Here is a 19,780-nt window from a genome sequence, read left to right as displayed (position 1 = left end):
CCCACTCCAGGCCCCGCCCCACGACGCCCGCGATTGGCCCATGGAATGAGCGCAAACTCCGGTTGGTTGAAATGGAGTGACGAAGGCACAGACGTCGACTTTCCAAAGATGATCTTTTGTCTCAGGCTCGAACTGGAGCTGGCCGCGAAACGTACGCGCCAGAGGCTTCCGTACCAGCGGCCCCCTTCACGTGTTCTGTTCCTCTAGGCTCGTCTGCCCTCACGCGCCACACACTCCTCCGTTGTTACCCACAAAGATAAGAGGCCTTCCTCGAACGTCGAGGCCCGTTTCCCGAGGAACGCGCGCAGGGCGCCGCGAGGAGGAGGGTCTGCGCGCCATCCCTGGCGTCATGCTGCGGAAAGTCTCGCGTGATTAGCGCGGAGGTCTTGCGCTTTTTGGGTACTTGGGATTTTGGGTACTTGGTAGCGAGGTGAAGAGCTTCGGCAGGTGTTGCGGGTGGTTGATGCAGCGGGGGAAGACTTCGGGGCTGAGCTGGGGAGGAGGCCAAACCCCTGGAACAGGTGGGAGCGGGGCACGTGCCTTGGGTGGCCCGTCACGTGGGCCGGGCCACGCAGGTCGTTCCAGGAGGTGGGGACTAGCCTCATTTCTTCATTGACTAGCCTCATTTCTTCATTTTTGAAGTCTAGTTAAGACATGGTTGCTCTTTAAAATTGCCCTAATTTAAATTCAGAGGAGAGGGGTGGAATAAGGTGCCAGAATTTACTGAAGACTTTTTTTTAAGGTTTTCTTTTCTTTTTTTCTTTTAATTGACTTCAGAGAGGAAAAGAGAGAGAAACATCAATGAGAGAGAAACACTGGTCAGGTGCCTCCTGCACGGCCCCACTGGGGATGGGAGGTTGTAACCCAGGCATGTGCCCTGACTGGGAATCCCATCGAGGACCCGAGGCTCTATCCACTGAGGCAAACCACCTAGGGCTGGAAGTATAATTTTTAAAACAGGTGTGCTAAATGAAGGCAATAGGAGGAGGGAGATCATTTATTTGAAATTGTTTTTTTTATTTTATTTTTAGTCATCACACAAGGATATTTTTCCATTAATTTTAATTTTAATTTATTTTTTTAAAATATATTTTATTGATTTTATACAGAGAGGAGGAGAGAGAGAGAGTTAGAAACATCGATGAGAGAGTCATCAATCAGCTGCCTCTTGAACACCCCCTACTGGGGATATGCCCGCAACCAAGGTACATGCCCTTGGCCGGAATTGAACCCGGGACCTTTCAGTCCCCAAGCCAACGCTCTATCCATTGAGCCAAACCGGTTTTGGCTCCATTAATTTTTAAAGAGAGGGAAAGACAGAAAAACCAATGTGAGAGAAACACAGCCATTGGTTGCCTCCTGCATGGCTCCAAACCAAGGCCCAGGCCCTGCAACTGAGATACATGCCCTTGACCAAAATTGAACCTGGGACCCTTCAATCCCCAGGCCAATGTTCTAGCCACTGAGCCAAACAAGCAAGGGCTAAAATTATATTTTTACATAAGATTGGTTTATCTTATTTGTAATGTTTAACAGAATGAAAAGTGGATTCTGAGAAAGAAAGATGACTGCAGGCAAAATGTGGGTGGCTTGAAATGTGAGAGGTGTAATGTGCTAATAATTGTCCATCTTAGGCTAGTAAAAAGGTGATCCCAAGAAAATGGCTTCTTCTCCAAAGGAGGTAGAAGAAGGTAGTGAAGATGAGGAAATGTCAGATGGAGGAGATGAAAGCAGTGGAGAAGAGGTAATTATGTACAATTTAATGCAGAGTCCTATACAATCACGGTGTATGTCTGAAAATACTGGCAAAGGGAAGATTGTATTCCTTCATATATGCCCTGTTGTAATGGTTGAGTGTTTTGCAAGCTCTTCGTTGACCTGTCAAAATACCATAAGGGTAGGTATTTGGATGAGATTGAGAGAAAAGATCTGGAACCTCCTCCTTTTGTGCCTTCTACAGGGCTTAGTGTGATGATGTATTAAAACATTTTTCCAGCCGAAACCGGTTTGGCTCAGCAGTAGAGCATCAGTCTGTGGACTGAAAGGTCCCAGATTCGATTCCGGTCAAGGGCATGCAAGAGGCAGCTGGTCAATGTTTCTCTCTCATCAACGTTTCTAGCTCTCTGTCTCTCTCCCTTCCTCTCTGTAAAAAAATCAAAATATATTTAAAAAACAAAACAACATTTTTCCAATTTGAATATGGTAGCCCCACATGCTAGATGAGGAAACAGCCTGAACAGTTAGCTGTCTTGTGTGTGGCAGTGCTGAGCATTATATTCAGGTCTGAGGTTAGCCTTACCAGATTCCTTTCCTAGCTGCCAAGCAGGTCTCTGTTTTTTAACATATACTGTGTGTGTGTGTGTGTGTGTGTGTGTGTGTGTGTGTATATATATATATATATATATATATATATATATATATATATATATTGATATATATAGATATATATATATATATCTCTTTTTTTTTCTTTCTTTTTTTTCCCAGAGAGGAAAGGAGAGGGGCAGACATAGAAACATCAATGACAGAATCTTTGATTGGCTGTCTCCTATACCCCTACTGGGGATCAAGTCCACAATTGGAGCATGTGCCTTGACTGGAAATGGAATTGTGACCTGGTTCATAGGGTGACACTCAGCCACAGAGCTACACCGGCTGGGCAGGTCTCTGTACAAGTTTTGTAACACTAGTCATTGTGTAGTGAGGAACACCACCTCCCTTTGTGCTGACAATGACACTTTTGTACTCCTGGCTACAAGTTTTAACACATAACTTGATAAAACTGGTGGTCAGCAAAAAGTAGCTTTGAGTGTGACTTGAATGTAGATAATGCTTTTATCAAGCTAACTGCCCACTCTAATTTATATTAAATTTGCAAGGACTGTCCAGCCTGTTTGATACTCATTTTATCTCTGGTCCTAAGACTGAGCTTTCATGCACTTTATACCACCTCCCCAAATGATTTAATAACACTTAACAGAGCTCTTAGTTACAGAAATTAATTCATAATCCTCAAAACAACATGTAACGTTGGTTATCATTTTCAGAAGAGAAAAAAAAGGTGAGGCTTAAAAAAAAATCTCTCCTGCCAAAACCAGTTTGGCAAACTGAAGGGTCCCAGGTTTGATTCTGGTCAAGGGCATGTACCTTTGTTGTGGGCACATCCCCTGTGAGGGGTGTGCAGGAGGCAGCTGATCGATGTTTCTCTCTCATCAATGTTTCTAGCTCTCTATCCTTCTCCCTCTCTGTAAAAAATCAATAAAATATATTTTAAAAAATAAATAAAATCTCTCCTATTCCTAACTAGTTTGGCTTAGTGGATAGAGCATCAGCTTGCAGACTTCAGTTCCGGTCAAGGGCACATGCCCAGGTTGTGGGTTTGATCCCCAGTAGGGGGCATGCAAGAGTCTGCTGATCAATGATTCTCTCTCATTGATATTTCCTCTCCCTCTCCCTTCCTCTATGAAATCAATAAAAATATATTTTTAAAAACTCTCCTAGAGCCACACAGTAGCAGATGGGATTTAGACAGTCTATTTTCAGAATGCTTTAGGGTGTGCTGCTTCCAAGCTAAAGTGCTTAGAGTATGAGGTATAGAAACTAACAGGTGTGGGTCCAGGGGTATTTGAAGGGTTCATTATGATTAGACATTTTTCCTAAAAATGAGGATTGTGACTGCACAGGTATAGAGAAGGACATGTAACATGATGCTATAGTTTAACATGCTAGCATATATCTAATGCATGTGGTCTTGAACCAGAAGGCAGTGCCAGAATTTAGTGCTCATTTATGAGGGACCAGTACTCCCTTTTTGAGTTTGAAAATAGACTCATGTTTGTTTATTTGTTTTAAAATATATTTTTACTGATTTCAGAGAGGAAGGGAGAAGGAGAGTGACATAGAAACAAATAATCAGAGAGAATCATTGATCGACTTCTTCCTGCATGCCTCCCACTAGGGATTGAGCCCACAGCCCGGGCATATGTCCTGACCTGGAATCAAACTGTGACCTCCTGGTTTGTAGGTTAATGCTCAACAACTGAGCCACATCGGCTGAGTGACTCATGTTTGTTTTTACTTAATTTTGAGGTTATCATTCCTCAGAAAAAAAGAAAGAAGGCTACTACAACTCCAGGAAAGAAGGTGATGTTTTCTCCAACAGAAAAACTTACAGTTGTCAATCCTGGCAAAGAGGCAGCAATTACACCAGCCAAAGCCATAGCAACTCCTGGTAAGAAGGAAGCAGCCACCCCAGACAAGGGAGCAAGGAATGCCAAGAAGGAAGATAGTGATGAGGAAGATGAGGATGAATTTGAGCCAGCAGTGATGAAAGCTGCTGCTGCTGCCCTTTTCTTGGATGATGACAAAGAAGATGGTAAGGCGTTCTACGGGTAGTCCTTGGGCTCTTGTTTGCAAGGTACATTAGGGGTGAGATTGTGGGATGGGTGGGCAACTTGTAAACATACTCCTTCCATGACACCATGGGGGTAGATAAAAATCCTCCCAGGGATTCTCTGTGCTGGTTATGTACTAGGGTGGTAGCCATGAATGATTGCCTGCCCCTGATAAAATGTTTAGCACAGCACATTCTATGAGTAGTTTTCATAATATAGGGTTTCACTTCCAAGGAATCTGTTAAACTTCTTGCTATAACTACTAAGCATATATTGTACTATTTATGTTTTCCTTTAGATTTATCTGGAACTGTGTTGGTTTGGGAATAATTCTCTTGAGTTTTTGACTAGGTAGAATCTCTTTCAGACTCTGAAGAAGAACCTCTGGAGATTGCACCAGCCAAAGGCAAGAAAGCTCCTGTAAAAGCTGTTCCCGTGAAGGCCAAGAGCACAGAAAATGAAGACAAAGAGAATGATGACAAAGAGGATAAAGATGAAGTTGAGATGGAGGTGGAGTTGGAAGAAGAGGAAGGTAATTGAGATAGATTCTAAAGTGTATTGGTATGAGTTTTATTTAAAGGAGGTACTTGAATATGTGTTAGGAATTGATTGGGTGGGTTTTCATTTAGATTCTGAAAAGAAGCTGTGAATTCTACGTGGTCCAGAGGGACACAGAGGAAGAAAAGCCTTTCCTGTAGGGGTTGAGAAGGATGAGCAGGACAACCACTGTGATAACAAAGGCTATGAGGAGGAGGAGGGTCAGAATGACCCAAATTAAGTAAAAATTAAGTTAAATGGTGGCCATTATCAGCGATTTCTAGTTCTAAGGGAAGTCCTTGGGCAGGGACTGTTGGATTTCTGTTAGGAACTTGAAGAACTTTCTAATTAATTTATAAATGCTTTTAAAAGTATTTTGATCAGACCTAATCCATGTGTCTTGTAAAGAATAGGCGTAACACATATATTTGTGGAGAGTGTAAGAGCTTCCAGTTTACTTACTAGTGGCGCAGACAGATCAGTAAAAATACAATATTTTGGCTTTTGTTCACAGATCATATTAAAAAAACACCTGATAAACAGAAGAAGAAAATGGCCAAACAGAAGGCTTCCCCTGAAACCAAAAAACAGAAATTAGAAGGTAACTTATTTGCTTTGTTGTTTTGTTAATTCTCACCCAAGGATATTTTTTCCATTGCTGTTTAGAGAGAGTGAAAGGGAGGGAGAGAAGGAGGGAGGAGGAAAGAGACACACACTGATTAATTGCCTCCCTCATAAGAGACCAGGGGTGGGTATGGAATCTGCAACCCAGGTATGTGCATTTGACTGGGAACCCAACCTGAGACCTTCATGTGTGCAAGCCAATGCTCTAATCACTGAGAACACTGGCCAAGGCTCTTTCCCGTGTTTAAAATATAAGGGACACAGAGAGTTTTATCTTGGTGAAAATCAAATCTTAAATGATGACCAGGGATTTTAATTGCAGCTTGGTGTTATAATACACCAGTCTTTAATGACTTTTCTTTTAGCATCATTCTTTCTGAACTGCTTATTTGACTTGTGTGTGTTGTTATTCTTGTTTTACCTTTTTGTATGGCAGCTGAACCACCTGTAACTTTCAAACTGTTTGTTGGAAACCTGAATTTCAACAAAACTGCTGCTGAACTAAAAACTGGTCTCAGGGAATTTTTTGCTAAAAATGATCTCACAGTTGTTGATGTCAGAGTCAGCTCATCCAGGTAAATACTGGTAAATTAAGAATGTTGTTAAGAGTTTATCAGCCTAGCACGTTCTGTCCCTGGAGAATTTAGGAGTCCCAGTCGCTTTCTGTTTCATGGTGGTGGGTTACTAGACTTCTGTTTTGTCACAGCTTTCTGTTACTTGCTCTTTGCCCTTTGGTAGGATTTTACCTCAGTCTCTTGCAGTTCAAAATGAGTATCTAAAACCCTTTAGTGGCTCGTTTGTTAAACTTATAAGATTAAACTTTGCTATCCAATTTTCCCAACCAAAGCATTAAAATAATCCCAAGATCTTCCGAGTCTTGACAGAAACATATTTTCATGATTTTCCAACTGTGAGCAATGTTATTTGCCTAGAATTATTTTAGCCACGTCACAAATTTAATCACAAAATCGCCAGCTTTGGTGGTAAATATAGTTGCATCAGTTCTTCTTTTTTGCTGAGTTGAATTTCATCTTTTCTCACTTCTTTCTCATCAACAGCATATATCTTAGGTGTAAGCGTGTTTCGTAGAACTCAGAATTTCTCAGATAGAAATGAAAGGTAATCATACTAGTAAACATTTGCTGGGTGCTCACTGTTCCAGGTGTTGCTCTTAGTTTCTTATTTATGTAACTTACTCCATAAGATAGTCCTCTGTGGTGATTATTGTCATATCCCCATTTTGTAGAGGAGGTGATTAAGGCTCAGAGAAGTTATGCTGCATGTCCAATATGACAGCGAAAAAGGGGCAGAGCCAAGATTTGAGCCCAGCATTCTGGCTCCAGAGCCTGTCCCCTGGCTCTTCTTCCAGTTTTTGTTAGCTATCTTTTGGAATATTGTTGCATTTGTAGTAAGTAAGGATTCCTTTTGTATTAACAAAAAGTTATTACTGTAATAGCCCTTGAGTGTTAACAAATCCACATTAGGAATAATATTTTTGTTCTAATAAACAAATGCAGATGGCTGCTTCTTAAAAATAAAAGTTCGAAAACTTGTCATTTTAAGCTTCGCTTTCTATAGCTTTTGGTTAAATTTGGTCAGTTATTAAACAGAAAATCAGTCCTTGCTCTAGATCAGGGCTTCTCAACCTTGGCATGGTTGACCTTTGTGTGGTGGGCTGTCAAGTTCATTGTAGCTGTTTAGCCCCTTTCCTGGATTTTACCTACAAGATAATAGAAGCACTCCCCCAGTTATAACAGCCAAAAATGTCCCCAGATATTGCCAAACTCACTGGTGAGAACCACTATTCTCTGGGGACTCCCTGGCACTGATATTGCCAGTTGTTGGAGCCTTGGTTTGAAATTGTAAATTCGGCAACTGCTTTTTATTTGATACTAATTTCTACTTGATACTAATTCACCAGTGTGTGTGTGTGTGTGTGTGTGTGTGTGTGTGTGTGTTTTCCTTTCTTCTTCTTCTCTCTGTAGGAGATTTGGTTATGTGAATTTTAAATCTGTTGACGATCAGGAAAAAGCCCTGGAACTCAGTGAGACAAAGGTCCTTGGGTATGAAATTAAATTGAAGAAACCAAAGGGAAAGGAAACAAAGAAAGGTATGTAAATAAGGTAATTTGTCTATAGATACCTATCTAAAAGACTGCATCAGGCAAGAATATCATCTTCTGTCTTATTCCATGCTCCTCCGTTACCAACAGGTCTCCTACTTCCAAGTATCAACTTGATCTGCCGTGCTCTCATTCCCTGTGCTCAAACTGCCTGGCTCACCTTCTCTGTCACAGTGTTCTTTACCTTACTGTCTGTCATTTTCTACCTTATCTTCTCTGTCACATGTTCACTGCAGGACTCATGCCCTGGCTACCTGTAGCCCATCCAGCTTAAAGGTCACTTCCTCAGATCCGGAATCCTTTCCCTTACCCCAGATGAGGCTGTCTTCTCCACTAAATGTTCTCATCTCCCCTTTTACTTTTCTTTCCTGGCACTTAGCACAATTTGTAATTACGGGATTGTTTATGTACTGGTTTTTCCCCAACAAGACCACAGTCCTGTATTTTCACAGCCAGCATGAAGCATAGGCCCTCGCCCAACCTATATGTTCAAATATTTGTTTAGTTCAAATATTTGAAGGAGTAGGCATCATTGTTTCCTCTCTTCAACTCTTGTGAAATATTTTTTTTCTCAGAGAACTTTTGATGCCTATGAGATCTAAGCACAGGCTAAAAATATTCTTTTTTATTTATGTAGATCGAAATGCCAAAACACTTTTGATCAAGAACTTGCCTAGCAAGGTCACTGAGCATGAACTAAAGGAAGTGTTTGAGGATGCTTTTCAAATCAGATTTCTGGGCAATGATGAGATAAGTAAAAGGTATGTTTCGTACCTTGTACTGAAAAGAATACATGTCTACTGGATCGAAACGTGACAATTTCATTCCATTCTCCCAAATCATTGATGTCTGATTTTAGAGAACGAAAGAGTAGTTAAGTAGCCTTGTTATTAGAAGGCATATAATGCACAGCCAGACCCTGGTAGAAAACTGTGGTGGTATCATAGAGAAGTATCATAGAGAAATGGAGACTTACCAACCAAATACAAGATTGAAGATTGGAAGAATTCATTCATAGGTTATCTTTACTCTTCAGGGCTAGCTCCAGTAAAATAACACACTTTGTGACTTGCTGGGCAGGAACCAAAACAGAATATTAAATTGTTCTGTTAGGCCCTAACCGGTTTGGCTCAGTGGATAGAGCTTCCGCCTGTGGACTGAAGGGTCCCAGGTTTGATTCCAGTCAAGGGCATGTACCTTGGATGAAGGCTTGTCCCTAGTAGAGGGTGTGCAGGTGGCAGCTGATCGATGTTTATCTCTCCTCGATGTTTCTAACTCTTTATCCCTCTCTCTTCCTCTCTGTAAAAAATCAATAAAATATATATTTTAAAAAATGGTCTGTTAGAATTATATTGTGAGCCCTGGCCAGTTTGCCTCAGTGATTAAGAGTGTTGCCTTCAGAAGGATAGTCGCAGGTTTGATTTCCAGTCAAGGGCTTGTACCTGGGTTGCAGGTTTGATCTCAGGTCAGGGTACATGCGGGAGGCAGCTAGTCCATGTGACTCTCTCTCATCAATGTTTCTCTTTCTCTCCCCCTTCTCTCTCCCTTCCATTCTCTTTCTAAAGATCACTGGGAACAATATCCTTGGGTGAGGATTAAAAAAAAAAATTATATCATGAGGAGTTAATGAAAATTATCACCATGTGTCCAAGCTTTGATAGGGTAAGAGGGTGAATAGGTGAAGTTAGAATGGATGGAATAGAATGTACTTTGAAGGGATTTCCAGTGAGATGAAAATTAAATATCAGGTTTCCAGACACATTTGAGCTAAATTTGTTGGTGTAGGTATACTCTAAAACAATTTATGCCAGTATATTCTGATTAACATAATCTTTAGAAAAGAATCATGCAGATTTAGGCCTAACCGGTTTGGCTCAGTGGATAGAATGTCGGCCTGTGAACTCAAGGGTCCCAGGTTTAATTCTGGTCAAGGGCATGTTCCTTGGTTGTGGGCACATCCCCAGTGGGGGGTATGCAGGAGGCAGCTGACTGATGTTTGTCTCTCATCAATGTTTCTAACTCTCCCTTTCCCTTCCTCTCTGTAAAAAAATCAATAATAAAAAAAGAAAAGCCGAAACCGGTTTGACTCAGTGGATAGAGCGTTTGCCTGCAGACTGAAGGGTCCCGGGTTCGATTCCGGGCAAAGGCATGTACCTTAGTTGCAGGCATATCCCCAGTAAGGGGTGTGTAAGAGACAGCTGATTGATGATTCTCTCTCATCGATGTTTCTAACGCTCTATCCTTCTCTCTTCCTCTCTGTAAAATATCAATAAAATATATTTTTAAAAAAATAATAAAAGAATCATGCAGATTTAGAAAACAAGTCTGAAAACTGAAATCCCAGATTGTTCACAGTATTTGCTGTGAGGAGATTGGTGGGTACTCTGCATGCTTGTGGTCAGCAACAATAAAACAAATTCCTGCCAAAAGCTGTATTAATTCTCTAACTTTATTTAATAAAGTTGTAGTTAGATATACGTAAATGTTTAGAATATGAAGATTTAAAAAATATATATTTTATTGATTTTTTACAGAGAGGAAGGGAGAGAGGGAGAGAGAGAGAGAGCCAGAAACGTCGATGAGAGAGAAACATCGACCAGCTGCCTCTTGCACACCCCCTACTGCGGATGTGCCCGCAACCAATGTACATGCCCTTGACTGGAATCGAACCTGGGACCCCTCAGTCCGCAGACCAATGCTCTACCACTGAGCCAAACCGGTTTCGGCTATATGAAGATTTTTTACAAAGGGGAGCTAAGAGAAGCCCAGAAATCCATGACCATATGAAATAAAGCATATTGCCTAAGTCAGAAATGAGTGTGGTGCATTCTCTTCAAGAATACTCTACTGCCCTGTCTGGTGTGGCTCAGCTGGTTGAGTGTTCTCTGTGTACCAGGAAGGAGATCGCCAGCTCAGTTCACAGCCAGGGCACATGCCCCGGGTGCAGGCTCAATCTCCAGAAGCGGGTATGCAGAAGGCAGCTGATTGATGTTTCTCTCTCATCGATGTTTCTCTCTCTCTTTCCCTTCTTATCTCTCTAAAAATCAATAAAAACATTAAAAAAATAATAGGAGAAAAAAGGGGGGAAAAAGCATAATGGGGACACATCATAAAAGTAATTAAAAATGAATCTAATATCTATAGGTAAGAGTTAAAACTTAGAAAAAACACACAAGAGTAAATCTTTATGATACTAGGTTAAGATATTATTGCACAAACAATAAAACAGAAGATTGAGATGTTAGGCTTTATCAAAATTAAAAATATTTGTACTTCAAAGGAAACTATCCAAAAAGTCAAAAGAAACCACACACTGGGAGAAAATATTGCAAATCATGTATCTGATAAGAAACTTGTATTCAGAACATAGAAAGAACTCGTACAACTCAGAAATTAAAAGACAACCCAATTGCCCTAGCCCAGAGGTCAACAAGTTCATTAGTCAACAGAGCCAAATATCAACAGCACAACGATTGAAATTTCTTTTGAGAGCCAAATTTTTAAAACTTCTTCTAACGCCACTTCTTCAAAATAGACTCGCCCAGTCCAGGGTATTTTGTGGAAGAGCCACACTCAAGGGGCCAAAGAGCCGCATGTGGCTTGTGAGCTGCAGTTCGCCAACCATAGCCCTCGCCAGTTTGGCTCAGTGGATAGACATCAGCTGGTGGACTAAAGGGTTCTGGGTTCTATTCTGGTCAAGGGCATGTACCTTGGTTGCAGGCTTGATCCCAAATAGAGGGTGTGCAGGAGGCAGCTGATTGATGTTTCTCATCAAAGTTTCTAACCCTCTCTCTGTAAAAATCAATTAAAAAAAAAAACAATTAAAGATTTGAATGGGCATTTCTTCAAGTAAGATTCACAGATGGCCAATAAGCTCAATATTAGTCACTAAGGAAATGCAAATCAAAACCATGATGTGACACCACACCCACTGGAATGCCTATAATAAAAAAGGCAGACAGTAACAAGTTCAGGCAAGGATGTGGAAAAATTGGGAGTCCTCATACATTGCAGGTGGAAATGCAAAATAGAGCTATGGTTTTGGAAAACAATTTTGCAGTTTCTCAAAATGTTAAACATACAGTTGTCATATGGTTTGGCAATCCTATTATTAGGTATCTACCCCCCAAAAAAACATGTAACTATACATTTCTATGAATGTTCATATCAGATTTATCCATACAAACTAAAAAGTGTAAACAACCCAGAATGTACAACAGCTAATGAACAGATAAATAAAATCTGGTACTTTCATACAGTGGAATATTATTCAGTAATAAAAAGAGATGAAGTAACCTTTGTAACAATATGAACAATAAAGATTGATTAAAAATAAATAAATAAAATAAAATAAAAAGAGATGAAGTACTGACACATGCTATGACAACATGGATGAAACTCAAAAACATTAGGCTAAGTGAAAGAAGCCAGACACAAAAGATTGCATGTTTGTATAATCCTATTTATATGAAATATCCAAAATAGGCAAATCTATGGAAAATATTGTAGTGGTTGCCTGTGGCTGGGGAATGGGAGTGAGTGGGGGGAACGAAGAATGACTGCTAAGGGATACTTTGGGGATGATGAAATGTTCTAAAATTAAATTATGGTGGTGATTATATAGTTGTTTTTTTTTTAAATAAATTTTTATTGTTCATATTTTTACAAATGTTCCTTCCCTCCCCCCCCCCTTATTGCTCTCCTCCACCAGGTTCCCACCCCACCCTCTGCCCTTTCCCCACCCCCCATTGTCCTTATTCATAGGTGCACAATTTATGTTCAGTCTCTTCCCACATCCCCCTCTCCCCTTTCCCCCAAGAATCGTCAGTTCACTCCCCTTCCATACCTCTGATTCTATTATATTCAACAGTTAATATTGTTCATCAGATTTTTTTTTTAATTTCCTTGGTTTTTAGATTCACTTGTTGATAGTTACGTATTTGTTGTTCATAATTTTTATCTTTGTTTACTTTCTCTTCTGAAAGAACCCCCTTCAGCAATTCATATAATTCTGGTTTGGTGTTGATAAACTCCTTTAGCTTTTTTTATTAGTGAAGCTCTTTTTTTTTTTTTTTTTAAATATATTTTATTGATTTTTCAGAGAGGAAGAGAGAGGGATAGAGAGCCAGAAACGTCGATGAGAGAGAATCATCGACCAGCTGCCTCCTGCACACCCCCATGGGGGATGTGCCCGCAACCAAGGTACATGCCCTTGACCGGAATCGAACCCGGGACCTTTCAGTCCGCAGGCCGACGCTCTATCCACTGAGCCAAACCAGTGCCGGCTTATTAGTGAAGCTCTTTATCTGACCTTCGATTCTGAGTGATAGCTTTGCTGGATAGATTATCTTTGGCTGTAAGTTCTTACTATTCATCACTTTGAATATTTCTTGCCATTCCCGTCTGGCCTGCATGGTTTCTGTTGACAAATCAGCTGACAATCGTATAGGTGCTCCTTTATAGGTAACTACCTGCTTTGCTCTTGCTGCTTTTAATATTCTCTCTTTGTCTTTTGCTCTTGGAATTTTAATTATGATTTGTCTTGGTGTGGTCCTCTTTGGATTCCTTTTGTTTGGAGTTCTGTGCGCTTCCTGGACTTGTAAGTCTAATTCTTTCACCAGGTGGGGGAAGTTTTCTGTCACTATTTCTTTCAGTATGTTTTTGATATCTTGCTCTCTCTCATCTTCTGGGACCCCCATAATTCTGATGTTGGTTTGCTTGAAGTTGTCCCAGAGGTTTCTTACATTATCTTCAATTTTCTGGATTCTCTTGCCTTCTAGGTTCTGCGGAGGAGTGTCTTCTGGCTCTTTGTGTTCCAAATCTTTGACTTGATTCTTGCAATCTTCCATTCTGTTTTTGGGACTCTGTATAATATTTTTTTATTTCAGAAAGTGTATTCTTTATTTCTTGTTGATCCCTTAAAATTTCTTGTTGATTCCTTATTAATTCTAGTTGATCCCTTTTCATATCCTCATAGATCTTATTGATCTTTTCTAGGAAATTCTTGAAAAACCTTATAAGCGTAGATTTGAACTCTATATCCAGTTGCTTTTTGTCCTCCATTTCTTTCGTTTGTGATCTATTTCGTTGTCGCATTTTCGCAGCTTCCCTGATGGGGCGGGATTTCAGGGTGGAGCCTACAGCCTTGGCTTCCGTCAGCCCCGCCCTATGCGGCTCCTGAGTCTCACGGTCTTTCAGTACTCCTTGCAAGCGCCTCTGAGAGAAAGGTGCCCTCGATTTTCGCCTGCTACCAAACAGTCTAGGCTCTCCCCCAATGAGCCTGGTATTGGGGTTCAGTTCAGTTGGAAGTGGAGTTGGAGGTGGCGTTCAGAGCAGACTGGAGCCCCTGTCTCCTTCCCACCAGGGCAATCCCGCTGCACAGCCAACCGTCCCTTCTCTACACGCACAATGTGCGCGCCTCCGGGACCTCTTTTCGCCGCTCCCCCGGGTTCCGCCTTACAGCCCAGCTCCCTCTGTTTGAGCCTGGGTCCCCGGGGTCTGGCCTAGAACTGGGGCCCAGCACAGTCGGAGCTTTTATCTCCTTCCTGCTAGGGAACGCCAGGCAGGCACTCAGCGGCCCTGCCCTTCCTCTCCGGCTCAGTCCTCTCCGCTCTCACCGCGTGTCTCCATACCTTAGGCTTTTACGGCTCCTCCGATCTTCCTTCTGGTTTTCTCCTTGCTTCTCGTTGTAGAATTTCCAGTCAGTCGACTTTCCTGTAGTTCTGGGTAATGTCCATTTTATATTTTAGTTGTATTTTATTGAAATTGTTGTGTGCGGCTGCAGCTAGGTGTTTACCTGTGCAGCCATCTTGGATTCTCCCAGAACCGTTTTGGCTCCGATTATACAGTTTTTTAAATATGCTAGAAACCATTGCATACTTTAAGTGGGTGAAATAAGTAGAATATGTGGCCCTGCTGGTGTGGCTCAGTGGTTGAGTGTCGACTTATGAATCAGGAGGTCAAGGTTTGATTCCCGGTTCTAGGTTGCAGGCTTGACCCCCAGTAAGGGGTGTGCAGGAAGCAGCCAATCAGTGATTCTCATTGATATTTCTGTCTTCTCCCTCTCCCTTCCTCTATGAAGCCAATAAAAAAAAAAAAAAAATATATATATATATATATATATATATATATATATATATATATAATATATATATAATATATATATATATATATATATATATATATATATAATAAAAATAGCTGAAACTGGTTTGGCTCAATGGATAGAGTGTCGGCCTGCGGACTGAAAGGTCCCGGGTTCGATTCCGGTCAAGGACATGTACCTTGGTTGCGGGCACATCCTCAGTAGGGGGTGTGCAAGAGGCAACTGATCAATGATTCTCTCTCATCAATGTTTCTAACACTCTATCCCTCTCTCTTCCTCTCTGTAAAAAAAAAAAAATCAATAAAATATATTTTAAAAAATAGAGTATGTGTATATTTCTTTTTATTTGTACAGCTTATTATCTCTAAGGATAGAAATGGAGTGGCAGAAAGACTTCACGGTATCTACCTTTTTGCATTTTGAATCTTGTGTGTGTATTACCAGTTAAAAAGACAAACACAAATACTAAATGTTGATAGTTCTCTCTCCCCACCCCATCCCCACAACTGCAGGATTGCCTATATTGACTTTAGGTCACAAGCTGATGCAGAGAGAACCTTGGAAGAGAAACAAGGAACAGAAATTGGAGGGCTTGCCATAGTTCTGGAGCATGTTGGAGAGAAAGATCAAGGCCAAGAAGATAGGGCCAGGAAGAACAAACGTTGGAGAGGTGAGCATGCTAAAGCTCTGTAGATGGAGATTTACAAGGGTTTTCACCGGGGTGCTCAGGGAGGGGCTGGCGTTAGGTTAGAGGCATGTGGCAATTTTAAATACAATTTTTCCCTGTATCTAAAATATGTAAGTCATCCTAATGATTATACCAAGCTAATGAGCATTATCCCAGTTAACGGCAACCTTGATGTCTGTAAAAGAAATGGCACTTTGTGGCCTGGCCGGTGTGGCTTTTGGTTGAGCACCATCTGATGCACCAAGCGGTTCCCAGTTCAATTCCCAGTCAAGGTACATGCCTGGGTTTCTGGCTCGATCTCCAGTTGCAGGCATGTAGGAGGCAGCTGAGCTATGTTTCTCTCGCTCTCTCCATTCCTAAAAACATATTAAAATTCAGTAAAAACATATTAAAAAGAAATGGCACTTTGAGATACATCAGTTTGGTTCCCCTTTTTGGGTACCCTTAGGCTTCGGTTTGAACAACCTCTCAAACTTGTGGTTTTAGAATTTGATATTTAGTTCTCTTCAGACATTTAATTCTTTTTAGGAAGAGTTGTCAGGTTTAAATCAGAGACCCCAAACCAGTGTCCCTAATCTGATGGGTGTAAGTGTGGTGGCTTATACAGCATTTATAGGAAAAAGCAATACAATTTGTTATGAATGTTTTTTAAAAATTAAGACATTTCACATAAAAATTGGGATTTCCAGCTTCTTTTGCTACATCAGGAAATCTGGCCATCCCTGGCTTCAGCCCTACCTATCTGAAGTCCTACCTGTCTGCAGCCCCCTGGAGAGAAGCAGCCGTTTCTCTTAACTGGCATTTGCTGTTTGTGCATCCCCCACCGTTCTCTAAGTTCTCCCTAACTCTGAACAAGTGAACTGCACACTTACACTTTGAAAAAATAGTAAATACTTTTCTTCCAAAGTAGTACTTTTTCCCCTATTAGTAAAGATGACATTTTAACATTTCTTATGCATTTGTCTCTTTCAAAAAATAGGAAAACAAAAGATAGAACAAGAAAGCCACACATTTCAAGAAAAATGGGAGAGAGCTTATTTCTTTGTGGAGGTAAAGAATGTTCCTATGTGTTTAATATGCAAAGAGAGTCTGTCTGTGTCAAAAGAATATAACCTAAGATGCCATTATGAAACAAACCACAGTAGGAACCTTGTGGGATATACAGAAAAGATGCGTGATAAAAAACTCAATGAACTGAAAAAAAGGTTGAAACTTGAACATGATTTGCTTTTGAATGTGAATAAAGTAACTGATGCTGCTATGAAATGTAGTTACGTGTTACGTGAGAAAATTGCTCGAGCATCAAAACCCCTTACAGATGGTGCGTTTATAAAGGAATGTCTACTGAGTGCTGCAGAAATTTTGTGCCCTGAACAGAGACAAGTGTTTGCCAACATAAATCTCACTGGTAATATTGCTGAGCAACATGTTCCCAATGTGACTGAGAGCTTACAGGGCATCTTGCAAGAAAAAGCTAAATCATTTGTGGCTTTCTCTATTGCAGCTCATGAAAGCACTTACATTAATAACACCCCCCAATTAGCTGTATTTATTCGTGGTGTTGATGAAACTTTTGATGTGACTGAGGAACTTTTGGACATGGTACCCCTGACGGGCACAACATCAGGATATGACTTATTTTTATGTGTTGAGAAAAATCTTAGAAAATTAGACGTAGACTGGTCAAAATTAGTAAGTGTTAGCACGGATGGTAATTCTGCAACGGTTGGTGTGAAGCAACTTGTTACAACACTTAAGTCTAAAGTGTCAGGGCTTTGCAAAGACATAGAACTTAAATCTGTGCATGGCCTCTTTCTCCAAGAATCCCTTTGTGCTAAAAAGTTACAAATGGATCATGTCATGGACGTAGTTATTTACACTATAAGCTGGCTACATTCCCATGGCTCGACCCACAGAAAGTTCAGTGCTTTGTTCAGTGAGTTAGACACACAGTATGGAAACCTGTCGTACCTGGAACTGAAGTGGCTGAGCCGTGGTATGGTGCTAAAGCAGTTTTTTGAACTCTTGGAAGAAATTGACTTTTTCATGTCTTCTAAAGGAAAATCTGTGCCTCAGCTTCGTAACAAAGATTGGGTCAAAGACCTAGCCTTTTTGGTTGACATTATGACTTATGTAAACATGTTGGATGTTGCTCTGCAAGGGCATTCGCAGATGGTTACGCAAATGTACCATGCAGTTCGCTCTTTCCTAGCAAAATTGTGTCTTTGGGAAACTCATTTGGCAAGAAACAATCTGGCCCACTTCCCAACGCTGAGACTGGTTTCTGAAAATGAAAGTGATGGACTGAACTACATTCCCCAAATTAAAGAGTTGAAGACTGAATTTCAGAAAAGGTTTTCTGATTTCACACTTTATGAAAACGAACTTATACTGTTCAGCTCACCTTTCTCAATTAATATTAATAATGTGGATGAAGAGCTACAAATGGAGGTTATTGAATTGCAGCACAACACTATATTGAAGACTAAATATGATGATGTTGGAATCCCAGAATTCTTCAAATATCTTGGGAATAGTTACCCTAAATATAAAAACCATTGTGCAAAGATTCTGTCCATGTTTGGAAGTATATATATTTGTGAGCAACTATTTTCTGATATGACACAAAATCAAACTATTGTTCCCAGTTAAAAGATTCAGAGATGAGTTTGCTCCTGCGTATTGTTACAAGAAGTCCCCAACCTGATGGGCATCAGTGAAATTTAGATTTCATACCTAAGGAGTAACAAATTTAAAAAATTGAATAATTACTTCTATTTCCAAGTTACATTTTTCTAATGTCAACTTAAAGCACAATCTCTGGCATCATTTGTTTGTACCTTATAACATAAAATAAAGTTTGATTATACCCTGACAGTTTATTTCTCCTATGCTTTGCCTTTCTTGTCCCTAGTATTATAAAAGTATATAAACCTTTGCCCTAAAAGTAGCCACATATTTTCCTAAAGGCACTCATGAGTCAAGGATGTGAACCAGAGAGTCAGCTGGATAGAATGAATGTTCAGATGCCTAGAGCATTTCTATCCCCGAGGACCACAGACCTGCAGCTACAATTGTGGGGCTCAGGCCAGAGTACCCTGCTTTCACAGATCAAGCTGGTGTGGTATAGCCAATGGGCTCTTTTTAAAAAATATATATTTTATTGATTTTTTTTTCAGAGAGGAAGGGAGAAGGATAGAGAGAAACATTGATGAGAGAAAAGTTAAAAACATTGATGAGAGAAAAACATTGATCAGCTGCCTTCTGCTCATCCCACAATCAAGTTACATGCCCCTGCCCGGAATTGAACCCAGGACCCTTCAGTCTGCAGGCCAACACTAGCCATTGAGCTAAACCGGCTAGACCATGGGCTTTTTAATTGATACTTCCATTTTGGATTTGTGCATTTATGCTAAAATTTCAATATTATTGGTCAGCTTACAGACATGGCTGGGCCAGGAGTCATCTGCCTCCTACAGGCAAAGATGGACATACCCTTGCATTGGGGCCACCCTGAAGGGATGCAGAATGGATGTTGATGTGTGTAAGAGCTTATGAGCATTTTTCCAGGGAGAAAGCCCATAACTGCAATTGGGACTTGACTGCTCATTGCTGCAGAAACTATTTAACCAGTTTAATTATAGCAGTTATATGAATATACGTACATATGTGTATGTATATATTATTTACATTTGGAGAATATAAGGGAATAAAGGGGAAAACCCTACAATTTCAACAACCAGAGGTAAGCCCTATAAATATTTAGGCATGTTTTCTATGCATTATTTTATATGGTTGAGTAGTGGAACCTCGTTTCTTGAACTTAATTCTTTCCGGAAGGCTGTTTGAGAAGTGATTTATTCTAAAACCAAATCATTTCCCCCCCACTAGGAATAATGTAAATTGAATTAATCGTTCCAGATTCCCAAATGATTCCCTGGATATTTTTTTTTTTTTAAATCAATCTTTATTGTTTATATTGTTACAAAGGTTCCTCATTTCTTCCCCCCTCCACCAGGTTCCCACCCCACCCTCCGCCCCATCCCCATCCCCCATTGTCCTCATTTATAGGTGCACAGTTTATGTTCAGTCTCTTCCTCCCTCCTTTTCCCCGATAGTAAATCCCTTTTCAGATAGTAAATCAGTTACTTAGCATTTTCTCATATCAATAATACCACCACATGCCCAATGATACATTTCACACAAAAGACATTTCCAAATAGGTCAACCAGCCTCATCCAGGCCCCACCCAAGGCACTCACAGATGAACACCCCAGCCCTATACTAACTCAACACATCCAGATCTAAGC

The 19,780-nt window shown here is 40.6% G+C and overlaps 1 protein-coding gene across 1 annotated transcript; it reads left to right on the top strand.

The window, feature by feature from the left end:
- The first annotated feature begins 97 nt into the window (after positions 1–97).
- LOC118709397 (nucleolin) lies at positions 98–8,279 on the top strand. The gene is made up of 8 exons (XM_045575489.1): positions 98–383; positions 1,635–1,744; positions 4,090–4,375; positions 4,762–4,926; positions 5,446–5,532; positions 5,992–6,130; positions 7,541–7,665; positions 7,914–8,279. Exons 2-8 carry the CDS (start codon positions 1,661–1,663, stop codon positions 7,949–7,951), a joined length of 924 nt encoding a protein of 307 aa, XP_045431445.1. The 5' UTR covers positions 98–383; positions 1,635–1,660; the 3' UTR covers positions 7,952–8,279.
- The last annotated feature ends 11,501 nt before the right edge of the window (positions 8,280–19,780 follow it).

Source organism: Pipistrellus kuhlii, unplaced genomic scaffold (genome assembly GCF_014108245.1).
Source record: "Pipistrellus kuhlii isolate mPipKuh1 unplaced genomic scaffold, mPipKuh1.p scaffold_m20_p_7, whole genome shotgun sequence".
In the NCBI taxonomy this organism is placed as follows: Eukaryota; Metazoa; Chordata; class Mammalia; order Chiroptera; family Vespertilionidae; genus Pipistrellus; species Pipistrellus kuhlii.
This window is presented reverse-complemented; position numbering and strand designations above follow the sequence as displayed.